Consider the following 24274-nt stretch of genomic DNA (forward strand, 5'->3'; position numbering starts at 1 on the left):
ACCTGCTTGCCTCCTTCTAACACAGACCTCCTCCTCACCAAGAGCCCTCTGTCTCTGAAGCAGTCATGCCTGAAACAAAGACTGCCGGAGGTCCCCAGGGAGCGCCTGACCTCAAACTGGACCTCAGGTCACCTCTCAATAGTGCCAAGAAGCTGCAGAACAAGGACTCCAGTTTCTTGGATGGAAGCCCTTCAGAGTTGCCGGTCTTGGAGAAGACCAAGGGTATAACGTGAGTGTTCTTTCCTCCCATCCCCATTGTCTGCCTCCCAGCCTGGACGCCTGCATTGGCAAAAACTCTGGGATCAGGGTGGGTGGAGTGTCTAAACCCCAACCCATTGTGCAGATGGGGAAATCAAGGTTGCAACAGGCTGAGTCAGGCTGAGAGCTTAAAGGGGCAGGAGTGGAGACTGTCAGAAAGCCCTTAGAATATAGTGAACTAGCCTCCAATACGTGCAGGGAGGGAAACTGAGACCCAGTTATCAAAGGCCATACACTGAGTCATTGGCAGGGTCGGGGCTGGAATCCAGTGCTGGCCCTAAAGTCAGTTTTGCTCCTGGCCATTTTTGATCATGTTGGGGAGAGGGGCAGAATCCCCAACTTCTTGGAGGAGAAGATGAGACCTGCCTGCAGGGATGACGTCAAAAGCACAGTGTGTGGAAGAGGCCAGTTGCTTCCACCTCCCTGGCGTGTGTTTTGGGAGTGGGGAGGATCACTGATGAGGTTTTCAAACCAGGACGAGGGTGGGGGGGAGCCAAGCTACAGGGCTCCAGTTCCCTTGGCCTCCACCACTCAAGTGGAGCAGCTAGTTCACTTAGGAAAAGTGGGTGGGTTGGCATGGTGGTGGGGAGCTCTGCTGCTTTAAGAAGAAAGTGCTGACACCATTGGTGTGGTAGAAAGAACACCTGCACTCAGGTTGTAGCTCTGCGCCTTGCCTTCTCTAAGCCTCAGTTTCCCTGCATGCAAAACAGAGGTAAATCGGTGGCAGTGTGAATATAAGGAGCCTGCCTTGGAAGTTCAATCTGAAGGGGTGGGGGTGAGCAGGGGTTGCAGAGGAAGGAGAAGTTACTATAAGGGGCAGGAAAATCCCCTTTCCAATGCCACCCGGCAGGACAATTTAGGGATGGACACAGTAACCTTGACATCTGTTTTAAAGCAAGGGTCTGAGGATCCTGCTGCCCCAGGGCTAGTTCTGAGGGTTGCCAAGCAGGCATGCCGAGGAGGGTGAGCTCTCTAGGCCTTGGGGCCATCCACTGCTGAGTTGGGGTATTTCTCAATCAGACGTCTTGAGAGAACCAACTAGTTCTTGTGTCCTGAACTGACACGTGGTTTGGTGGCAATTTCAGCACTCAAGAATCAAAGAAATAAACAAGTGAGAACTAGAGGGCCCCTCTGGCTTGGCAGGAAGACAGGTCTGGTAAGCATGGTACCTCTGGGGTCAGCTGACTTGAGTTCCAAGTCCCACTCAGCTGCTTACCAGCGTGAGCAAGTGACAGAACTCTGTGCCCCAGTTTCCCCGCTGAGATGTCACTTTGCACCTCCCAGGAAGGCTGCACAGGTGAATTGCACATACAGCCCCCCAAGTGCCGTGTTGGGAATGTTGGCTGCTGTGAATAGGATGCCCGTCCAAGGTCACCAATGGAGTGAGGGCTAAAACCCAGGTTTCCTGCCTCCCAGCCCACTGCTTTGCACAAGTCACCGCACTGTGTTTTTGAGCTGGCTGAGTTGCCCAAAGTTAAATTCTGATTTCCTAAGTCCTTTGGTTAGAAATTTCCAAAGGGACCCACTGACTTTTCCTAGTTGCACAACAAGAACATCATTGGAGGGCCACAGGGCACTGTGCTCTGTCGGCGAGGTTGACACACACAGGGAGAGAGAAAGACGTGCGGAGACTCTCTCCCCAGTCGTCCTCTTTAACCCTTAACAAAGTAACGGGCAGACCCTCGGAAGCTGGGGAAGTGAGGGATTCACATGAAGAATGGGTGTTTGGAGCCGTTATTTCAAAATATCATTACTCCAAACATTTACAGAGATTCAGCAACGTGGACGTGTCGTTCAAGATGACACGGCCAATTAAGTAGAAGACATGGGTTTTAATCCCTGGTTTGTCCAACCTCGGAGACCAGGCTCCTTCCAGAATACTTCTGCTGCTCTTCACACGAAGTTTCTCTGGAAGGCTCCCCTCGGGGATTTCCAAGGTTTCTCAAGTTGTGGATGTAAATTCAATACTCACCTTGGTTTAACCTGGTCCAAGTGCAGAGAGGTATAGAAACATATGGTGTATAATTTACCAACTGAGAGGGTACCTCCCTGGAACTTTCTCTCTGGAGGTGTAGACCGTGTCCTCTGGGCAACCTTCACATCTGTCTCAAGGACAGGGTCTGAGTGTTTGTGTTTGTGCTGGGGTGGGAGGAGTCATGCCATTCCTCAGCTGGATGTCCTGCCTGGGGGGTGGGGGGGGATCCTTCTCAAGCTCAATCCCCAGATGACCCTGTCCTAACAGACTGCACCTGGGGACCCAAGTCATCTGACCTATTTATTCAGAAGTCACAATGATTTCTTTGCTGCCTCTCCTTTTCTCCGTGTTCAGTCCTGTCTCTGCTACTAGTTTTATGACCTTGGGCTGATCGCTTCCCACTCTCTGAGACTCCGTGTCCTGGGTTATGAAATGGGGTGTTCCTTTACTCATCTGTCTGGGCCTATTTCCAGCGAGCAGTCCAGTAGAAGTGAGGTGAAGAACAGGGACTCTGAGACAGTCCTGAGTTCAAATCCTGATCCCCAGTATATCTCTGGGCAAGTTACTAAAAAAAACCCTCTATCTTCAGTTTTCTCATCTACTTCCTTGCCTTGACAAGAGGATTAAATGAGATAATACATGTAAAGTACTCAGCATAGTGTCTGTTCTATTGTAAGTGTTATAATGGCATATATTGCGTGTCAGCTGCTAAAATCAGGATGGTTTGGGACCAACCGGGAGACTCAGAGATGCCAGGCAAGGCCATGGGGACTGAGAGATGGCCAGGAGCTCACCTGTCCACCTTAACTCAGGTGTTGGCAGGCTGGGAGGGAATGTCTGTTGGATCTCCTCACCTCCACACACCCAGATCCTCAATTCTTTTTACTCTCCTGCAGAGCATTCCAGGCCTTGGTTCACCTGGTGAAGTGTAACATGGGCACAGGGATCCTGGGACTGCCCCTGGCTGTGAAGAACGCAGGCCTCCTGGTAAGGAGGGCTGCCATGGTGGGGCCAGTACGACTGGGTGGTAGCAAGGAGGTGGGGGAGAGGCTCGAAGGGTTTCTAATGGTTTGCAATGAGCAGCGCTCCTGGGAGGCAGCCTGGTCCAGGCTTGGAGTTGCGACATCCAGGCTGGGTTTGAGTTGCGGCTCTGCCATGGACTTTGAGTGGCCTTTGCAAGTGATTTGTCCACTCTCTAGGCCTCATTTTCCTCCCTTGTAGAATGCAAGTGTTGGACTGTGACTTTCCAGTTATGTTCTATAGAGCGCCCATTCTCGGGGACACCTCAAAAACCACGGAAGGTCAGAATTCTGGGTCCCCTGTTCCCACCACAATACCCATTGTCATTGCTTTATATACTTTATTAGAGTACTCCTTGAGATTATATTTGAAAGAATAGCTGTTGCTGCTAAAAAGGGCTTGCAAACCAGTTTGCTAGAAAGTTCTTTGAGTCCTGAATATCTGCACTACCAAATGCCTCCCCACGGCGTTCTTCACAAATTCATTCTGTTTTCTCGTCCCCTGCCCCTCCGACCCCCTTCCTCCAGGTAGGCCCACTGAGTCTGCTGGCAATGGGCTTCATCACCTACCATTGTATGCACGTCCTGGTCAGGTGTGCCCAGCGCTTCTGCCACAGGTGAGGAAACAGCGTCCCCCTTTGGTACTTGGTTCGCAGGAACATCCCCAGAACATCCTACACATAACAAGAGGTGATTTCTTTATTTCCTCCAACAGGCCAAGAAAAAGAGAAAAGCACTTAGGCCAGGGATGTAGGTGAGGCTCTGCCAATGACTCATTGGGTGCTCTCAATCGGCCATTGTGCGTATCTTCTTGGCTCGTCTGTAAATTGGGCACAAACAATCCATGCCTAACCCTGCCTCAGAGAATTGTCATGAGGACCCAATGGGATCATAGATATGAAAAGTACTGTACCCATGCAAGGTGTGTATTATGTAGTAATGGCTCCACTTGATGAGTAAGGAAAACAAGCCACTAAGGAAATACGACCAGGTGTCGAAGTCTGAATTAGAACTTTGGTCACTGCCCCATTGTTCTTTCTACTGCAGCGGTGTCCTGCCTTGCTGTGTGTCTCCTGATTTTTCAGTATATGATCTTAAATTAAATTGCTTCTTGGTAACTGTGTATGCACTTTCTCCTGCAGGCTTAACAAGCCCTTTCTGGATTATGGAGATACGGTGATGCATGGACTAGAGGCCAGCCCCAATGCCTGGCTCCGGGACCATGCCCACTGGGGAAGGTACCTTGTTCTTGCTTTTCTAGAAGTGGGGTAAGATACAGGAAGAGGAAATGAAGCCATCAGCCATGCCTTTTTCCCTGGAAAGCTGGCTCGTGTAACGTAGAATAATGGACTCTCCACACAGAAGGGGTTCATTGGAAACCCTTTGTATACCTCCAATGACAGGGTGTTCATCCTCTGCAGCTTTAATATTATTCACTTTTTTATTAAACCACATTTATCCAGTTGCTATTATGTACCAGGCCCTGGAAACACTCTGAGGAACAAAGCAAACAAGGCTTTGCTCGCACAGAACTCATAGTGCAGTGGGAAAGACAGATGTTGAACAGTTTAGGACATGATTACTTAATAATTGCTGGAGTAAGTCAATGAAGGAAAGGCATAGCTGCTACCAAGCAGGTAAGAAGATGTTTGTGGGCTTGGGTAGGCTTCCTAGGGTGAAACAGTGGAGATGAGTTTGGAAGGAAGGAGCTTTTAAGGGTGAGGATTATCTATGGAAAAATGGGCAGGAGCCGGGAGGGCCTTCCAGGAAGAAGGATGAGCAAGGTTTGAAGGTCCTGAAGCAGGAAGGAGTAAGTGGCAGTTTCAAGGTATAGAAAGACCAGGTAGCTTGAGGGTAGAGAGTCAGGGAAATGAAGCTAAAGAAGGATCCAGGGTCCAATCTAGTTGTACATTTTAGACTCTCTTAAAGGTTTTGTTCTTTTCTTAAAAGCAACCAGGAAGCCATTGGTTCTAAGAAAGGGAAGTAATTAAAGGTTTTAATCAGGGAAGTAATCCTATTTGCATTGTTTAAAGATCTGGCTGGCTTCTGTAAGGAGAATAGATTGCAAAGGAGCAAGACTAAATTAGTCTGCCCCTTGAGGATGCTACTGATGATGTGCAGGCAGCTGGCAGTGATGGCAGGGACCCCGACGGCAGTGGGGACCGAGAAACATGAATTTGGTCGTGATTTGGGTCCTGGGGTTGTGGGAAAAGGAAAAAGTCAAAGTTGACTTAGAATTCTGATGACTTCTGTTTTGGACAAGTTGTATCTGAGGTGCTTGGGAGATATTATAGTGGGGATATCAAGTGGGTAGTTTTACGTATAGGTTTGAACCTATCTTTACGCAGGACACACGGAATTGAAGTCATCAGCCATGAAGGCAGGGGGCAAAAGAGGTCTCTTAGGGGGTGAGTTTATAGTAGGAAGAGAGAAAAAGACAAATATGTTAATAATCCTTTGGTGAGCTAAAGTCTCCCTCCAGCTGTGCCCACCTTTCAGCTTTCAGGGGTAACACAGAATAAGTCAACCCCCTCTGTCCTCTGGTACTTGGGACAACATCTACTCTTCTGTCTTTGATTTCAGACCTGTACCTATCCCATATGCCTACTGTTTTCTGAGCACCATCTCAATTGTCAAAGTGTCTCTTGAATTTTGATACCTCAAATCCCAAACTTGAGATGCGCCCCGCCCATTTAATGTGGTCAAAGAACATCACGGGCCTAGTACCTCTCTTGGCTCGAAGCCCATTCACATACTGAATTAATTCATTCAGCCTATGAGCAGACTAGGAAGACTATGGGATGATAACCAGAATTTTTCTTTTCTTTTTTTTTTTTTTTATCCTCACCCGAGGATATTTTTCCATTTTTTGTACAGATAGAGTGGGAGGGAGAGTGAGGAAGGGAGAGAGAGAGAGAAACATCGACGTGAAGGGACACATCGAGTGGCTGCCACCCGCACGACCAACCAGGGCCGGGGACAAACTGCAACCAAAGTACGTGCCCTTAGCGGGAACCGAACCCGGTCTCTCCGGACCGCAGGCCGACGCTCTAACCGCTGAGCCAAACTGGCCAGGGCGATAACCAGAATTTTTCCAACTGTGTCACCCAAGAGGAGGTTTTTGCCTGCCACAACCCCTCAAATCCTTCTACTCATTGGTGGCCATATAAAGTAGGTTTTTCTGCCCTTTTCAGGAAAATTGCTCCACTATTTATCTCCTCTCCTATAATGAACTTCTTTTTTGAAGTACGGGCTCTTCCTCTCAACATTTAAATGCGTTCACATATCTCCACCTTTAAAATAAACAAACAAATTAATAGAGCTTCCTGGACCTTACGCCATCCTCTTGCCACCATCCTATCTCATATTCAGTGTCTGGTTATTCAACAGATATCTACCGAATACCCACAGGGTGCCAGGAAGTGCTTCTGGCTGTGGAACTGAAATGATGAGCAAAATGGGCACTATCAATACTGGAGCTCACAATCTACTTCAAGAAAGGAAACCTCCATCCCCACCCCTCTGACTTTACTTCCGAACATCCCATTCATACCTCTTCCATGGGCCACCTGGCTTTTTTGTCTTTATACATCTACAGAAGTTCTTCCCACTAAAGCGCTGAAAGACTTCCTTGTTGCACCTTATTTGCCCTAGAGCATCTCTCAGCAGCATTGGGTCCAATTGACTATTCTCTTCTTCAAACATTGTCCCTTCTCTTGGCTTCCATTCAACTCTTTTCCGTCCTAGCTTCCTGCCCACCTCTCTGGTCATGCCTTTGCATTTGTTGCAGCCTTCTTTGTTTCTGCCCTTCCTATAGATGTTGGTGTTCTCTAGGGGTGGAATGCTGCCTTCTCTTTTTCTCCCTCTGCACACTCTTCATTGCTGACCTGCCTTCTCAAAGCTTCATCCATTACTGGCTGAGCAACAGTTCCAGACCTTAATATGCAGTTGTCTTCCGAGTGTCTCCTGTAGGAACCTCAAGCTCAACAATTCAGAGGCTGACTATGTCATTTCTTTCCTTTCCCCCTAAAACCTGTTCTTCCTTCTGAGTATCCCAGTTCATTTTATTGTCCAAGCTAAAAACCTGTCAATCACTTTAGGTCATTTCCTTTCCCTTCCCCCCCAGCTTTAGGTGGTCAATCAGGGTCTATAAGTTTTAGCTTCCTGGTGTCTCTTAAAATGCTTTAATTCTCTCATCCTAATGGTCACGTCTTTGTCCAGGCTGCTGCCATCTCTCACCTCCCTTATTGTGAAAATCTCCTATCCAGTCTGGCCATCCTTTGTCTTGCCCCCTCAATGCGTTCTCCACGTGGCAGCTGGAGAAATCTGTCTAATCTTCCTGCAAAAATGCTCTTTCCTCACTTCTTTCTCTCCATTTCCTCCTCTTCCTCTTTCTTCTTTTCTCTCTCTCTCTGTCTTCCCTTTCCCACGAGACTCTCACTTAGGTATTGGTGTTTCTCAGAAGGCTGTCTGCTCTATTATTTGGATAAAATGCACTTTCGCCATGGCCCTTAGTGCCATATTATTTTTGGTCCATCTCTCCCACTAGTCTATAAAGCACTAGAGGAAGGGGTCATGTGTTATTTGTCTGTGTATCTTCAATGCCCATGTAGAAAAAAAATTTAATGTTAATAATAGGTAATAAAGATATTGCACCAACTGCCCTACGTTAATTAGTATCAGTTACAAGAAATGCCTCGGCACCAGGTGGGGAGAGGTTCCTGACCAGGAAGAATTTTACCACTTGCTGAGCTGAGACTGCGAAGTTGGTTGAGAAACATATTTATAAAAGAACTATTGTTACCTCACTTCTTATTACTGCCCCATTGTTGATTGTGGTGGCATGCCACCAACCCTGGGGACAGAAATGGATATGACAAGTCAACTCTTTTTTTATAACAAGTGTTCTTTCTCTCTCTCTCATCTCTTCCAGGCATATGGTGAGCTTCTTCCTTATATTCACCCAGATGGGCTTCTGCTGTGTGTACATTGTGTTTCTGGCTGATAATTTAAAACAGGTAGAGTCTTCTAGAGAAGGTGGGAGGGGAAAGGACGTGGAAAAGAAGGATTCTCTACTAGTTGTTCAATAGATGGCTTCTTCTTTGGGGGGTCCTAGTGTCCTCATCAGTAATAAAAAGAAAGTTAAACTAGATGCTATCAAAAAATCCAGACTTCCCCCAGCTCACTTATCTGCAGATTTCTAGAAGTGGTTACTTTTTCCACCATATCCTGAATTGTCCTCAAGGTTGGTCTCTAAAATTAGACTGGAAGGAATCTTGCTTTGGAGCTTAATCATCCTTGACTCTCCTAAAACTGATATGGGTCTTTTCTGGTAATACCTAATCTTCTTTGGGCCATCTCCTACCTTTAGTTGCTTAATTTGTATGGTTTAACAGTTGTCCCCAGGAAGTTCTTTTAATCTAACCCAGATGTTATCTCGTAGCAATTTAATCAAAATAAAATGAGCAATAACAAAGGCCATCCTTAGTCAATCAATTAGCTCAAAAAAGAAAACCAATCCTTAGGGGTCTTTTTCTGTTTATAGTAATATCAGAAATTGAAAAATGTCAAAAAAATTAGACAGCAGGAAAAATATAGTAAGCATTCAGAGTTAGCTTCTATTATGTGTCAGGTATAGTGCTGAACACTTTATATGCTTTCCCTCACGACCTTATCAGAACAGGTACTGAGGAGAAAACTGGTGATATAAACTCCATTAATGTATATAAGGCCACAGAGCCACAGTTAAACTGCAGGCCTTTTGCCCTGGCCAGTGTAGCTCAGTTGGTTGGAGCATCATCCCATACACCAGAAGGTAGTGGGTTTGATTCCCAGTCAGGGTACATGCCCAGGTTGCGGGTTCGATCCCCCGTCACGTGCAGGAGGCAGCAGATCGATGTTTCTCTCTCACATCTCTCTCTCTCCCCCTGCCTCTTCCTCTCTCTAAAATCAATTTTACAAAATGCAGGCCTTTTAACAGCAAATCTCATGTTCTTAAATACTCTGCTATATTGCTTCTGAAAACAAAGCAAAATTTAATCTTAATGCAATCACTCATGATTATTGTTTTAACTTACTATTAACTGGCTAGCATTTTGCAATTGTCTTACAGCTTTTAATGTGATTTTTAATAGTTTACTAGTATTTCATCACACAGATTGACCATGACTTAGTCTTCTATTGTTACATATTTTCTGTTTCCCTTTATTTTTCTACTGTAATTGTACAAGTCTTAGCACTCTCCTTTATTTCTTTAGTATATATATATCTTAAAGTAAAATTAATGGGCCAAAGAGCTTGTTTGTAAGGCTTTCAAAACACACTGCAAGATTGCTGCTTGGAAATCAATCTGATAGTAGCAGAACTTTATTTACCATCTGTCTCCAGACAAGGCCAGCAGGCTCAGGGGGATGCGTTCTACGACATATAAAAAGTCAAATATCAATATGGCATTTTGGTGCCAGGGCAGGGCGTCACTAACAACAACCTGAGGTTTGGATGCTTATGAACTAAGGGGTAGAAATGTGTGGGTGCAGGAAGGATCATTGGCGCAAGGGAAGGCTCCCTCGGGAGGTGCTTCTGAGCAGGGCATGGAATAGTGTTGGTGGCAGCCAAGGTAGGAGAAAGGAGGAGTGAACACCTGGGGACAGGAATGCAGGGGACCTGCTAAGGAGAGGCAATACAATTGGTTGTAGAAGAACCTTCAAGGTTGAATGGAGCACATTAATGGAGGGCCTTGAATGCCTGGCTAATGTTCCAAGTGTTTTTTCCTACTTCGGTGAGGAATCAGGAAAAAAAAAAACACAAGAAAATGATTTATTCATGATATGTTGTTAAAAGAAAAGGGACATTTCAAAATAATAGTGGTGCCCTGGCCAGTTTGGCTTAGTAGATAGAGCATCGGCCTGCGGACCAAAGAGTCATGGGTTCGATTCCAGCCAAGAGCATGTACCTTGGTTGTGGTTCGGTCCCAGACCCTGGTCAAGGTCGCAGGAGGCAACCAGTTGATGTGTCTCACTCACATCGATGTTTCCCTTTCTCTCTCTCTCTCTCCCTCCCTCCCACTCTATTTGAAGATTAAAAATAAAACAAAAAACAAAATAAGAGTGTTTGCTATGATTGAAGTCTTTTTTTTCTTTTTATTCCTCACCAGAGGATATTTTTTTTTTATCATCAGATAGAGTGGGAGGGAGGGAGAGAGAGAGACAGACAGAAATATCAATGTGATAGAGCCACATCAACTGGCTGCCTCCGTGTCACACGACCAGGGCCAGGGACGAACCGCAACCGAGGTACATGCCCTTGACTGGAATTGAACCCGCAACTCATTGGTCCATGGGCTGACGCTGTCACCACTGAGCCAAACCAGCCAGGCCTGCAGTCTTATAAAATAAAAAGGATTCCTATGATACATGTCACTGTGATATTGTATAGAAAATACATAGATGCATATATTCTAAGGCATTGCCATGGCTACCCGTGGTCAATTAAGTTATGCTGATTCTAATGAGGGTGGTACCATCCCTTCCCTGCCCATGACTTTGGGTGTTTATTCTGTACACAGGAGAGTGTTTCTTATTTATCTCAATGATTGAGGGATGCTAATAGATTTTATTGGGGTGGGGTCCAGAGATGCTACATGTCCTGCAATGAATAGTCCAATCCACACAAGAAGAGTTCTCTCACTCAAAATGCCAGTATTGGTCTATTTAAGAAACAACTGTGATGGGGTTTGTTTGTTTTAAGCAAAAGAAACAGATTCTGGGGAACTCAAGTACTTAAGTAAAAAATAAGTGTAGTAGAAGAATATTGGCTAACTTCCTAAATGACAGAGAAAGCTAAAATAAATGGGTCTCAGGAAAGAACAGGGACCAGGGCAGTTAGGGGGATGTAGATAGAACTGACGTGGTCTCCCCAGGGATTCCTTGTCAGAATTCATTTTTATCCTTTGTTGTTCTGTCCCTGTGTCATGGTGTCATTTTGCTAGTTGTTTAGATTCGGATTGCAGGGGGAGATTGTGAATGTCCTAGCTTGAGTCAAAGGCCAGTTCTTTAGTTCTGCCATATGATTGTGACTTACAGTCCTCCAAGGCTATATTCAGAGGGGAGAGAATTCACCAAAAATCAATCAAAATCAGGAGGAATGGATGCCGAGTTGCCAAGAGCCAACAAATAACCATTATCAACCCAATTATTTATTTTGTATTAATTTTATTTTTATTACATTTGTGCTTCCTCTTTTAAGGAAGTATGATACAGAAGATTCACAATAAGAAGTTCCTAAATTCATTCTAATTCAAGTGAGACATCCCAGCCCTTCAGGAGGGAGTTTGATTGTGGGCCAGGCACTGAGCTAATCACATGGCCAGACGAGGTACTGACCCTTCCACTTGCTTTCCCATTCTTTCCTCAGGTGGTGGAAGCTGTTAACGGCACCACTAACAATTGCCATTACAACGAGACAGTGATTCTGACGCCCACCATGGACTCTCGACTCTACATGCTTGCGTTCCTGCCATTCCTGATGCTGCTGGTCCTCTTTGGGAACCTCAGGGTCCTGTCCATCTTCTCCATGTTGGCCAACATCAGCATGCTGGTCAGCTTGATCATCATTGCCCAGTACATTGCCCAGGTGAGTGCACACCACACACCTGACTCTTGTGGAGGGCAGAGCCTCTGATCAATAATAGGATGGTACCTGGTGCCAGTACTGAGGGTAAGTGTTTACCTCATTCTTCAGCCTGGTACCCACCTCACGGTAACATGTCTTCCACAAAGATGTCTCTGTGACATCTCATTCTTCTGGCTATCTTCTTCTTTCACATTGTTTTATGTCAAATTCTGGCTTTTTAAAAAATGCTTTGCAAGAAAAACATCTTGATTGGTGAACTACAGGTCACTCCTATAATGGTTGGATAGCAGCAAAAGGCAGATAAAAAGCAGCGTCTTCTTATCAAATTGCATCCGTGGAGTCTTACACATTCTCGGCTGCAGTTCCGGGTATGCAAATACCCCTAGGGCCCTCAAGAGAATACAAAACTCATATTTTATCATACATATAAATAGAGAGTCTTGAAAGACCAAAAGCCAATCTATCATGATAACAAATTATGTACTTTTTTTTTTTTTACTGTTGACAGTATTATAGATGTCCCTCGTTGCCACCCTCTTAGCCCCCCTCCCCCCATCCCCTCCCCCTCCCCAGGCCTTCACCACACTACTGACTGTGTCCATGGACTATGCATATATGTTCTTTGGTTCATCTCTTACCTACCCCCCTAAATTATGTCTTTGAAGTTGAGTTATGCATATTGATTTTTCCTCAATTTCCTTCTTTTCTATCCTTTCTAATGTCTTATTTTACAACGGACAAGACTACATAGAAATTTAAATCCCGGAAGCCCCTTGTCTTACCTAATACCTTTCAGATGTTTTTCTCTTTCAGAAGTCACAAGGGGGGTAAAAATTTATATTGTTTATGGAATTTAGTAATAATAAATTAATCAAATATTTGGGGATAACTATAGGTAAGTCTTATATTCCTTAAGGCAATATTGAGAAATTCTACAAATTGAATTTTCTAATGAGATAGCTACCTCTGATTCTTGTTTGGACAATTTCAGAGGTTGCCCGGTGAGAGGAATAGTTCTGTAATGATTTTCACATTCTAGGTCACAGCGTATATAACATTTATTTCAGGCGCTTTCCTTCTCTTCCATTTGTGGCTCATTGAAGAAGAAGAGAAGACTTTATATTTAACTAACTCCTTTGGGCCCCTGGAATATCGCTGTCACTATCGTCAGTAATTTCCAATACCCATAACCACTGTACATTCAAAGTGTTCTTGGGCATTTTAGGCCGGCACTAACCTTTGGTATGCAATATTTTCTTAATTCATTTTTGTTGAGAGAGAGAGAAAGAGAGCAACACACTGACTTCTTGTTCCATTTATCTATGCATTCATTGGTTGATTCTCGCATGTGCCCTGGTTGTGGATGAACCTGCAACCTTGGCATGTCAGGACGAGGCTCTACCAACTGAGCTCCTTGGCCAGGGCTTTAAGATTTTCTTTTGTTGGATTCTGATAAACCAAACTCCCTCAGCGAGATACTGATTCTTCAATACTTTGGTAATGTCATGATGTTTTTTTCCCCTCTAACTCTGTTATTGTGCAGTGTTAAAATCAACTTTGATTATTGCCTATTTCATTTTGACGTTTTCTAAATTTATTGACATTTAATTTTTTTTTTTTTTTAATTCAGGTCTACTTTTAGAATACCCTCTTAAAGGAGCCCAAATATGCTTTGAGGGTTAACGTGTTACCTCATCTCCCTTTCCTATAGGATATTCCAGACTCCAGCCAGTTGCCACTGGTAACAAGTTGGAAGACCTACTCTCTCTTCTTTGGAACAGCTGTTTTTTCATTTGAAAGCATTGGTTTGGTAAGGTGTGAAGAGGGGCAGAATTTTCCTGGTGCTGTGGGTGGCCTCCTGAGAAGGAGTAGGGAGCTCTAGGTTTCTGGGGTTCTGTGCACACGGGAGAAAGTAACCTCTGGCCTCACTAGGGTCAGTTGTCATGAGAGGAGAGAAGTCGGTTACACAGAGAAGCAGTCAGGAGACAGAGTACTATTCTTGTCCCAGAACATGTATTAAACAAGTATCTTCATATCAACATGTGTTGGAGGTGTACAATTTAAATGACAGGATTTGATGAAACATAAAGGAGTTTTAAACTGGAAAGTGTTGTATACTTACGATGGATTATTACACAGTCTCTACTTCCCACTTGAGGAAGGATCGTGCTGGGTATACACTTTTTACATTTACTTTTCATTTATATATAGTACGATTCACATTTTGGGGTGTGGGGGGGTGTACATTTCTGTAAATTTTAAGAGACGTGGGGAGTCATAGATGTACACCATCAGGACACAGAACAGTTCTACCACCATTAACATCTGTTGACTGTCTCTACATGCTTATCTTTTCCATAATATACAGGGAATCATACAGTATGTGACCTTTTGAGACTGGTCTCTTACTTTGCTGCATTTAAGATTATCCACAGTGTTGTTTGCATAGTAGCTCATTGCTTTCTCTCTCCTGAGATTCCACTGTTGTAGCAATACTAGTTTGTTTATGAATTCACCTGCAGAGGAGGTTAAGGTTGTTTCTAGGTTTTAACAATGATGAATAATGTCGCTATAAGCATTTGTGTACAGATTTTTGTGTGAATGTAAGTTTTTCTCTAGGAGTAGGTTTGCTAGCTCACAGACGGAATATAATTGAGTCTTGTTTCTTAAGCCAGTCTTTGTCTTTTCACTGTTCACTGATGTGGTTAGACCATTTGCAGTTCACATAATGACTATGGTTAGTTGGTCTGTGTTTTGTTTGTTTTCTGTTTTACCCTTCCTTTCGCTATTCCCTTGTTTTTCTTTTCTTGCCTTCTTTTGGAGTATCTGAATTAGTATTACACTTTAATTTGCCATTTTGGATTTTTGACTAGTATATATCTCTAGTACTTTTAGTGGTTGCTCTGGGGATTCTAATATACATACATAACTTTGCAGTTTACTTAGAGTAAATATTTTATCATTTCTGGTAAATTGTAAAAATCTTATAGTTATAAAGGTTCCTTTACTTTCTTCCCTTTATGTTATTTTGGCCATATGTATTATATCTAAATACATTAAAACACCATCAGACAATGTTATAAGTCTTGCTTTCAACAGTCATGCATAGTCCTTCCTTATAACAAACTTACTAGGAGAAAAATAGTCTATTATCTCTACCCAGATAATTACCATTTCTTTTGCTCTTTATTCTTGAATTCACAAGTTTCCCTCTTGTATCATTTTCCTTCAGCATGAAGAACCTTCATTAGCATTTCTTTTACTTATCTCTTTTTTTTATTACATTTATTGGGGCGGCATTGGTTAATAAGATTATAGTATAGGTTTCAAGTGTGCAATGCTATAATACATCATCTGGACATTGCATTGTGTTTTCACCCAAAGTCAGGTCTCCTTCCATCACCACATATTTGCCCACCTTCTGTGGGCCATGGCTCCATGGTTCTGGCCTAATGAAGAGATTATTTTTAGCCTAGAGAATTTATGCAGCTAAAATGTATTACAGAGTGGAAAAACTCAGGATGGGTTGTCTGCTCTCCACACAATCCCCAGGACGTTTTCCTAAATACCTGCTGCAGCTGGGAACCTGCCCCTCACCTAGAAGGAAGTGGAAAGGCATAGCAATGACCCCTACAGAACACTCCCCTCACGCAGGTCCCATGTGCATGGGTCAGGGAGGAGATGCACGGAGGACAAAACATCAGCAACAGTACAAGGGCAGAGCTGCCGAGCTCCTACTGAGTAACGCATGCCCAGTGCTGTAGGAGTATAGGCAAGATCGGGTAGAAGCACTTGGACTTCAGAGAACAACCCTAGTCCGCAGCTTGGTTCTGACACTTGCAAGCTGTGTAACTTGGGGCAAGTTACTTCATCTTCAGAGCCCTGTTGTCCTCATCTGTCAAATTAGAACTATACAAGTGCCAGCTTCATGGACTTGTGGTCTTCACCGTGTTGGTTCGAGACAGAAGCGACCTTTGGATGCCCAGCAGGCTCAAGAGGCAGGCTGGTCTCCAGGGAGATTCTCTTAGAGCCAGGGATGCATCTGGGGTGGAAAGATCCCGGGAACATGGTGTGGGGGGAAATGTGCTGCTGGGGAACCAGGAGGCTCTAGTCCCAGCTCTGCCACCAGCCCACTGTGTAACCTGAGTCTCAGCTCCCCATCTGTACAGAGAGGGACGAGTACACTGGAATCAGAAGTCTCCGATTCAGATGCCTTTGGAAGCAGTGAGGGTAAAGAGTCCAGGTATATGTCAGTGTGAGCGGGAGAGGTGGGTCTGGTGAGTGGGGGAAGAATGTTGTGCCATCAAGACCAGCATCATCAACCTGGAAAGTATTATCCTAAGCGAAAAAAGCCAAACAGAGAAATACAAGTATCATATGATCTCACTTATTTGTGGAATATAATGAAGATAACAGTCTGAGGAATGGGGTAGTCCCAGAGACGTGGAAGTGGGGTGCAGACTGACAATCCCCAGAAGAGGGGGTGGTGGGGGAGAGATAAACCACAGAACTTATATGCATGTGTGCATGAACAATGGACATGGACAACAAAGCTGGGGACAGGACAGGGAGGGAGAGGGAGGGGGGAATCAGTGGGGGGAAAAGGAGAAACGTCTGTAACAAAAATAAATTAATTAAAAAAAAATAAAAGCAAAACAGAAAAAAAAAATTGTCTTAGAGACTCTGCTGGCCATAGAAAATACATGTGGCCAGACGGGGCTCTGCCAGGGGGCTGAGCAACCTGAGGGGCCCTGCCAGCTCTGAGTGGTCCAGCATTCATCTTGTGACTCCAGGCTTTCTTTCCGCTAATTGTGGTAAAATACACCTAACAAAATTTACCATCTTCACCATTTTTAAATGTACAGTTCAGTGACATGATATACATTCACATTATTGTGCAACCATCACCACCATCCATGTCCAGAATGATTTTCATCTCAAGAAACTGATACCCTGTACCCATTAAACAAGAACTCCTCATTTCCCTCCTCCCCCAGTCCCTGGAAACCATCATTCTTTCTGACTCTATGAACTTGACTACTCCAGGTACCCCACATAAATGGAATCATGCAATATCTGTCCTTTTGTGTTTGGCTTATTTTATTTAACATAATGTCCTCAAAGTTCATCCATGCTGTGGCATGTGTCAGAATGTTCTTCCTTTTTAAGGCTGACTAATATTCCATGGTGTGTATATACCACATTTGTTTATCTATTCATCCATCAATGGACACTTCTAAAAAGCTTCCATCTCCCACTATCTTGAATCCTGCTGCTATGAACATGGGTGTGCAAGTATCTGTTCTGGTTGCTGCTCCAGTTCCTCGGGGAATCTGCCCAGAAGTGGCATGCCTTTCTTTTTTTATATGCATGTCCCCCTCTCTCCTCCTGTCTTCTCACGCTGTGATATCTCTGCAGGTTCTGCCCCTGGAAAACAAGATGAAGGATTCCCGCCGCTTCCCAGCTATCCTGTCTTTGGGAATGTCCATCATCACTGTCCTGTACATTGGCTTCGGGGTTCTGGGCTACCTGCGGTTTCAAAATGACATCAAGGCCAGCATAACTCTTAACCTGCCCAACTGCTGGTAACTTTCTGGGCCCTCAGGTGGTGGGGACTCGGGGCCAGGTGGGAACATTTAGGTCCCTTCCTCCTCCCTCCCACAGATGGAAAAGTGAGGTCTAGATGCCTCCCCAGGAAGAAGCAGAGATGTCGCTGGAGCCCTAGGCTCTGGGTTCTCTGTGCAGGGAGCTCCTCCTCCAACCACAGCCTCTCGTGTTGAATGAGGCCTTGTTACCTCAATATGAAGAACGACATGATTTAGAAAGAAAGGGAAGAAGTGAGAGTCCATTGGTCACCTAAGGAGAGAAGGGAAGGGTCTGAGAGGTGGCAAGAGGCAGAGAGAGGAGCTGGTGGGTGGCAACACGTCCAGTTATATTTGCTAAGGCTGCGATACCACATCTTGCTTGCCATAGCCAGCGATACACATCCCCATGTCAGAGTAGCTAGGATAAAAAAGCAGTAAAACAAGATGCAGTTTGGGAAGACCACTGTAACCATGTTTTGCTCAAATGCACTCAGTTCATGCAACAGCTAGACGTCAGCAGTGCCATATTTAAATGGACACACAAACCCATATTGCATTGCGAGCATTTTCTCCCACACTGAGGCATATCATCAATTACAGGGTGCCTGCCTTTTTAAGGCTCACTTGGAGGCTTAGTTTGCCTAAAATGGGGTACCTTTCCCAAGTGGACAGATGTCATTCATCAAGCATGTACTGCATGCCAATTCTATGCAGCAGACAGTCTGGACACATGGGGGTGTGGAGCGTGCTGATGTGAGCAGACTATGAACTGCAGCTTTACTGCCTGTCCTGACCCGTACTCCGGTGGGAATAGGGGAGGGATGGATAGTATAACACAGAATCGAACAAGAAGCCCTCCAGAGGAGCAGAGGCCCTGGGGACTTGCAAGGAAAGAAACTCCACTGGAATGGGACAACAGAGGATCTTGTTGTCTAACAAGACAACTCTGTCCCAACAAGGACGACTCTGGCCCTCCTGCATCCAGGCCCCAGTCGCACTGCCTCCTAGTTTGTGGTCCTGGATGGTGTGCTTGAGCTCTCTGACCCTCGATTTCCTCATCTATAATGCAGAATTGTCATGAGGATTGATTCGGGCATGTCTAGAAGCATCTGGCATGTAGTTCCTGCTCAAAAGATGGGAATTTCAGGAAATCATTGGGGTTTGGACACATGGAAATGGAGTAAGCAGTGTTCCAAGCAGCAGGACTAGTGTGAGCAAAGAACACAGAAATGTGGAAGTTAGCCTTTTAAGGAATGGCCTAATCACAGACTCAGACATACACATACACGCACATGTTTACAGGAGATACAGTGATACCTCGGTTCTCGAACGCCTTGGTTTTCGACCAAATCGGTATTCGACCAGGAGATTCGAGAAACTTTTGTCTCGGAATCCGAACAAATATTTGGAACTCGAACTTCCGAGATGAGCCGAGTTGAGCCGAATGGCGTTCATTCGGCCCAGCGCGCCTTGCTTGCGTCGTCAGTGTGAGTGCAGAGAGAGAGTCACGCTTTGTGGAGAGAGTCACGCTTTACACTGAATTTAACCCTTAGACATACTGTACACTTTTATTTCTTGTTGAGACTTATGTTTTTCTACATATTATATACAAATTAGGCCAGTAAATAGGCATTTTCTGGGGCTTGGAACGAATTAATCCAGTTTCCATTATTTCCTATTGGGTTTCATTGCTTCGGTTCTCGAACAATTTGGTTCTCGACCGTCCTCCTGGAACGAATTATGTTCGAGAACCGAGGTACCACTGTATATCTACCGCATTAGTGGATTAAAGAAAAAATGTCATAACTCCATAGGTCAGAAAAGGCTTTGATAAAACTCAACATCGTCCATCACACACTCTCTGCCTCTAGTCCGAGGCCTGCCAGGGGCCCTGGTCCTCCTCTTACCCCACCCAGCTCTCATACAACCCTGTCTGTGCACTGCCTCTTCCCCTCAAGGGTTTGGGATTCTGCAGTTCGCACAACCTGCTAGAAGCGTTTGCTGAGGAACTGTTATGTGCCAAGAGCTTTGCGGGGGATCCAGGGAATTCTTAAGGACTGTCAGAGATCACAGGGACTGGAGTCTTTTAGACCCAGGGTTTTTGGCCTTTGCCACTTATCACTTGTCTCTCCCCGGGTGAGGTACCCAGACTGAGCCTCTTTCCTAAAATCTAAAGTGGAGCCCTGGCCGGTTTGGCTCAGAGGTTGGAGCGTTGGCCTGCGGTCCTGAGAGACCCGGGTTCGGTTCCCGCTAAGGGCATGTACCTCGGCTGCAGTTCGTCCCCAGCCCTGGTTGGGTCGTGTGGGTGGCAGCCACTCAACATGTCCCTTTCACGTCAATGTTTCTCTCCCTCTCTCTCCCTCCCACTCTATCTGAACAAAAAATGGAAAAAATGTCCTTGGGTGAGGATAAAAATAAAATAAAATAAAATAAAATAAAATCTAAAGTAGAGCATCAAGTGAGAGTGGTTTGTGAAGGTGTCATGTATACCCATGCTCAAGATTCTTTTTATTTAGAGATGACCCTCTCAACTGGTGCCATTCAAATTCATGATGCTTCAGTCTATTTTACTGTGTGCTGTGTTGTGTCTCCCCTTTGGCTCTTAGAAGTCCCCTCCCCATCACTTTCAGACAAGGACACTGCAGCCGGAGGGACTATCCTAAGGTCAGAGGCTAAGTTCCGAGGAGGCCCAGTGTCAGAGCCTGGTGCTCATAGAAAGCATCGCTGTTTTGTCCTGCAGGCTGTACCAGTCAGTCAAGCTCCTCTACATCGCTGGCATCCTGTTCTCCTACACCCTGCAGTTCTACGTCCCTGCAGAAATCATCATCCCCTCCGCCATCTCCCGGGTGTCCAAGCGCTGGGCACAGCTTCTGGACTTGTCCATCCGCTTCACCATGGTCTGCCTGACATGTGAGTAAAAGCAGAAAGAAATGGTGCTCTTTTCCTGAGGGCTATCAGCAATCAGCCAGATGATAAAGGACAGTCATAATAATCAGCTCTGATTGAGCACTAACTGTATTTCAGGGATGCGAAAAGGCTTTGCCAGGAGTAATTTGTTTAAGCCTCAGGGACAACCTAATTCTTACATCTACCTAATTAGACAGATGTACTGCTCTACAGCCTGAGGAAGTGACACAGCTTATCAAACAACAATCGTAATGAGAACTGATATTTATTAAGCACCTTCTGTGTGCCAGCCACTGTGCTAAGCTCTTTTTCAGTCCCTATTTCATAGAACTGTATTCAGTCCTGCAGGAACTCTTGTGAGGTAGGACCGTGATAAACCCTACTTTGCAAATGAGAACACTGAAGCAGGGAGCGATCAATATTTGGCCAGGATGTGCCAGAGCGGGATTTGAACACAGGTCATCTAAGTCCAGAGCCAGCACCCTTCACCTCCAGGACAGAGGTTGAAAATGGCACTCAGTGAGTCTCATCTGGCACCAGAGGGGTGTTGTTTGACTCTCACAGTGTATAAATGTATAAATCTGGGCCAACGTTAACACTGTGAGAGATCTCACACACAAATCCAAATTTCTAACTTGGTGGGGGCAATGATCTGGCGACTCTAGGGTCACCTCCACTGTACTGTACTTGCCACTGGATGGGCCCTGCTCACTTGTTGGCTTCAGCTGGCCCCACACACCCCGTCACAGCCCTCGCTGTGCTCTAGGCCCCCGATTCCGGTGCCCCGTTTCTGTGAGTATCTTAGCCGGGTTAATGGAGGTGATAGAGATTCCTGCTCTTGTGCAGGTCCCTAAGGCTCCTTTTAACTATGGTTCTAAGAATCTCCCTCTTGCTCCTTGATGTACTGGAGCAGCCCATATAATTCACTGGACACTGATTTTCTTCCTTTGAAGTAACCTGTTTCTAATTCACCCTAGGAGGCAGGGACACTATCATTCAGAACCTCAGACTCCAAAGAGATGAAGGAGTTTGCCCCAGATATGAAGATAACATTTCCTACAAGGAATCAAGCCCGCAACCCGGGCATGTGCCCTGACCAGAAATTGAACTGGCAGCGTTTTGGTGCACAGGATGATGCTCCAACCAACTGAGCCACACCAGCCAGGGCTACTTGTTTAAAACTTTAACACCATTTGCAATATGAACCATAATACCTGAAAGGAGAGATATCATGTATCCCCATTTTGTAGGGAGAAAACAAGCTGAGAAAGAGGTAGGGACTTACTCAAAGGAGAAGGCAGAATCCTGTCTTCCAGACCAATTTCATCCTGCTGTATTGTACACTTCCTCCACAGGAAGCCTGGGGGAGGCTTCTGGTCTTTCTTGGTGAACATTTTCCATCAAGTAAAATTAAAAATGTGAAAGCCCAGGCCTGTAATACATCCTATGGGGGAAAACAAGAATTCAAATTCTGTAGCTTTCAGTGTTTCTTTGTTAGATATTTTCTGACATGTATGTAAAACCAGAAGAAGATGCTTTTAGAGAGACCTTGTAATCTTCTTCCAAATGAAGACGTCTTTCTTCTAGAAATAATTTTACATTCTAATCGTTTACAAGAGGTGCTTATAGTCATGACAATTATTAAAATGTTTGTTCTAGCCCTGGCTGGTGTGGCTCAGTTAGTTGAACATCATCCCATGCGCCCAAAGGTCACTGGTTCAATTCATAATCGGGGCACATACCCAGGTTACAGGTTCGATCCCCAGTCAGGATGCATGCAGGAGGCAACCAATTGATATTTCTCTCTCACATTGGTGTTTCTCTCTTTCTCTCTCTCTCTCTCTGTCTCCCTCCCTCTTTCTCCTTCCTCTCTATCTAAAAATCAATAAAAATTTTTTTTTAATGTTAGCACTATGAAGATAGACTGGTTTTTTTTTTCAGTTTTTGTCTGTTTTGTACATTGATATATCCTACATAGTTGGAACAGTTCCCAGCACTGTCTTTTAGTGTTACTTATTAAGAGCTTAAACATTGAATATGCAGGGATTCAAAATGCACCTTAGTGGCATAAAAATTATTTTAAGCTAAAAATATTTGAACAAATAGTAGCCATAGCAGGGGGAAAACAATTTCATCTAAACTTCCTTGGCTGAATTAAGCAGGACCTCCTGAAAAGTAAAGCTGCCATACATTCTCTCTGGGAGGTTTTCAGCCAGAAACGAGACTAACCATCATTACAGATTGAGTAATTACTTAACATAAACTTTATCTGAAACAGTCATACCTTCCACTTTTCTTATGTAGAAGCTCTGCCCCCTTCCTTTCACCTTAGAAATGGGGAGATGGACCCCTATCTATGACTATTCCAGGAGCGAATTCACCTGAAGGCTCCCTAGCCCTAAATAAACTTTGTCTTTTCTCCTGATAATCTATCTATTGTCAGTTAAATTTGCAGACCCCCAACACAGAACCTCAAGGGTAGTTTTTCCTCCCAACAATATGAATCTATATATTTTTAAAATGATTAGAAGGAGCATGGCCGGTGTGGCTCAGTGGATTGAATGTCATCCCATGGACTGAGAGGTCCCAGTTTGATTCCCAGTCAGGGCGCATGCCCAGGTTGCAGGCTCAATCCCCAGTAGGGGGCATGCAGGAGGCAGCCTAATGATGTTTCTCTCTCATATTAATGTTTCTATCTCTCTTTCCCTTCCTCTCTCTCTCAAATGAATAAATAAACAATCAATCATTTTTTTAAAAAATCAATAAAAACATTTTTTAATTCATTAAAATAAATAAAAATAATTAGAAGGAGACACACCAAATTGTTTATGTGTAACCTCTAGTGAATACGATTGGGGGTATTACAGGACTTTCGCCATTTTCTTTATGTAACTGAATGTAGGAGAAACAACCATTTTGTTTTAAGAAAAGGATTTTTAAAACAAACTTTAAAAGCTTGCCTAAGACTGGGATGGTCTGTCTATCCCCTTTCATCTTTCACAGGTGTCTTGGCCATCCTCATCCCCCGCCTGGACCTGGTCCTCTCCCTGGTCGGCTCCATGAGCAGCAGTGCCCTGGCCCTCATCTTCCCGCCCCTCCTGGAAATCAGTACCTACTACTCAGAGGGCATGAGCCCCCTCATCATCGCCAAGGACATCCTGATCAGCATCCTGGGCTTCGTGGGCTTTGTGGTGGGGACCTACCAGGCCCTGGATGAGCTGATCCAGCCAGGTCACCCTGTCACCTTTTCCAACTCAACCATTTTTATTCAGTGAGAATGGCACCGCTCCTCACCCACCAGCACCTGACTTTTAATGATATGGAACTCTTTTGTATGTGCATTATCTTTATATTGCAAGGACTCACCAGCTACAAGATCTAGATAATAATTTTAAATTTTATTTTTGTTGTTTATTCCTTTTCTTTCCATCTTTAGCTTTCTACTATGTTGAGCCTTCCACGGAGGGCTCCCAGTTGCATCCAACTTTGGCAATTCACATGGTGAATTTCACACCTTGAGTGGAGCAATGCAAGAAGAAGTCACTCGGGACACTCAAGTGGCAGCAACTGGCAGAATAAGGCTGACCAGCTAAGGCTGACCCTGATTTGATAGACAAAGCATTCCAGCAAGGTGTGCCCAGCTCTGGCATCAAGATGAATAGGGCTAAGAGGTCTACTGTGTGCTGCAACTCTCAGACAAAGAAAAGCCATCATATTTGTCAAGGGCAATAAACTTTCTAAACCATGGATAAAGTTTTGGCCCAGTTCAAAGATCTCAACAATGGATAGAAGGCATGGAAGTAGATGTGCCAATGGCAGGGGGAAAGGGGGTGGCCAATGACATTATTTGACATTATTTATCTCTTAAGTCTTACAAAACCTTGATTACCCACTGTGAG

At 44.7% G+C, this 24274-nt stretch overlaps 1 protein-coding gene across 2 annotated transcripts; it reads left to right on the forward strand.

The window, feature by feature from the left end:
- On the forward strand, positions 1 to 23739 carry SLC36A2 (solute carrier family 36 member 2). Of its 2 annotated transcripts, XM_036240458.1 has the most exons (10): positions 1 to 229; positions 3130 to 3220; positions 3781 to 3869; positions 4395 to 4490; positions 8186 to 8270; positions 11665 to 11883; positions 13595 to 13693; positions 17302 to 17468; positions 20209 to 20378; positions 23379 to 23739. In XM_036240458.1, exons 1-10 carry the CDS (start codon positions 66 to 68, stop codon positions 23648 to 23650), a joined length of 1452 nt encoding a protein of 483 aa, XP_036096351.1. In that variant the 5' UTR covers positions 1 to 65; the 3' UTR covers positions 23651 to 23739. The 2 variants fall into 2 exon arrangements, with proteins under 2 accessions (XP_036096351.1, XP_036096352.1); XM_036240459.1 differs by lacking the exon at positions 13595 to 13693.
- The last annotated feature ends 535 nt before the right edge of the window (positions 23740 to 24274 follow it).

The sequence above is a fragment of the Molossus molossus genome, unplaced genomic scaffold, assembly GCF_014108415.1.
Source record: "Molossus molossus isolate mMolMol1 unplaced genomic scaffold, mMolMol1.p scaffold_m16_p_4, whole genome shotgun sequence".
NCBI lineage: Eukaryota > Metazoa > Chordata > Mammalia > Chiroptera > Molossidae > Molossus > Molossus molossus.

Coding starts and splice junctions, on each gene's coding strand:
- SLC36A2 (XM_036240458.1), top strand. CDS start 66: ATGCCTGAAACAAAGACTGCCGGAGGTCCCCAGGGAGCGCCTGACCTC. Junction 3,870..4,394: donor GCCCAGCGCTTCTGCCACAG/GTGAGGAAACAG, acceptor TTTCTCCTGCAG/GCTTAACAAGCCCTTTCTGG. Junction 17,469..20,208: donor CTTAACCTGCCCAACTGCTG/GTAACTTTCTGG, acceptor TTTGTCCTGCAG/GCTGTACCAGTCAGTCAAGC.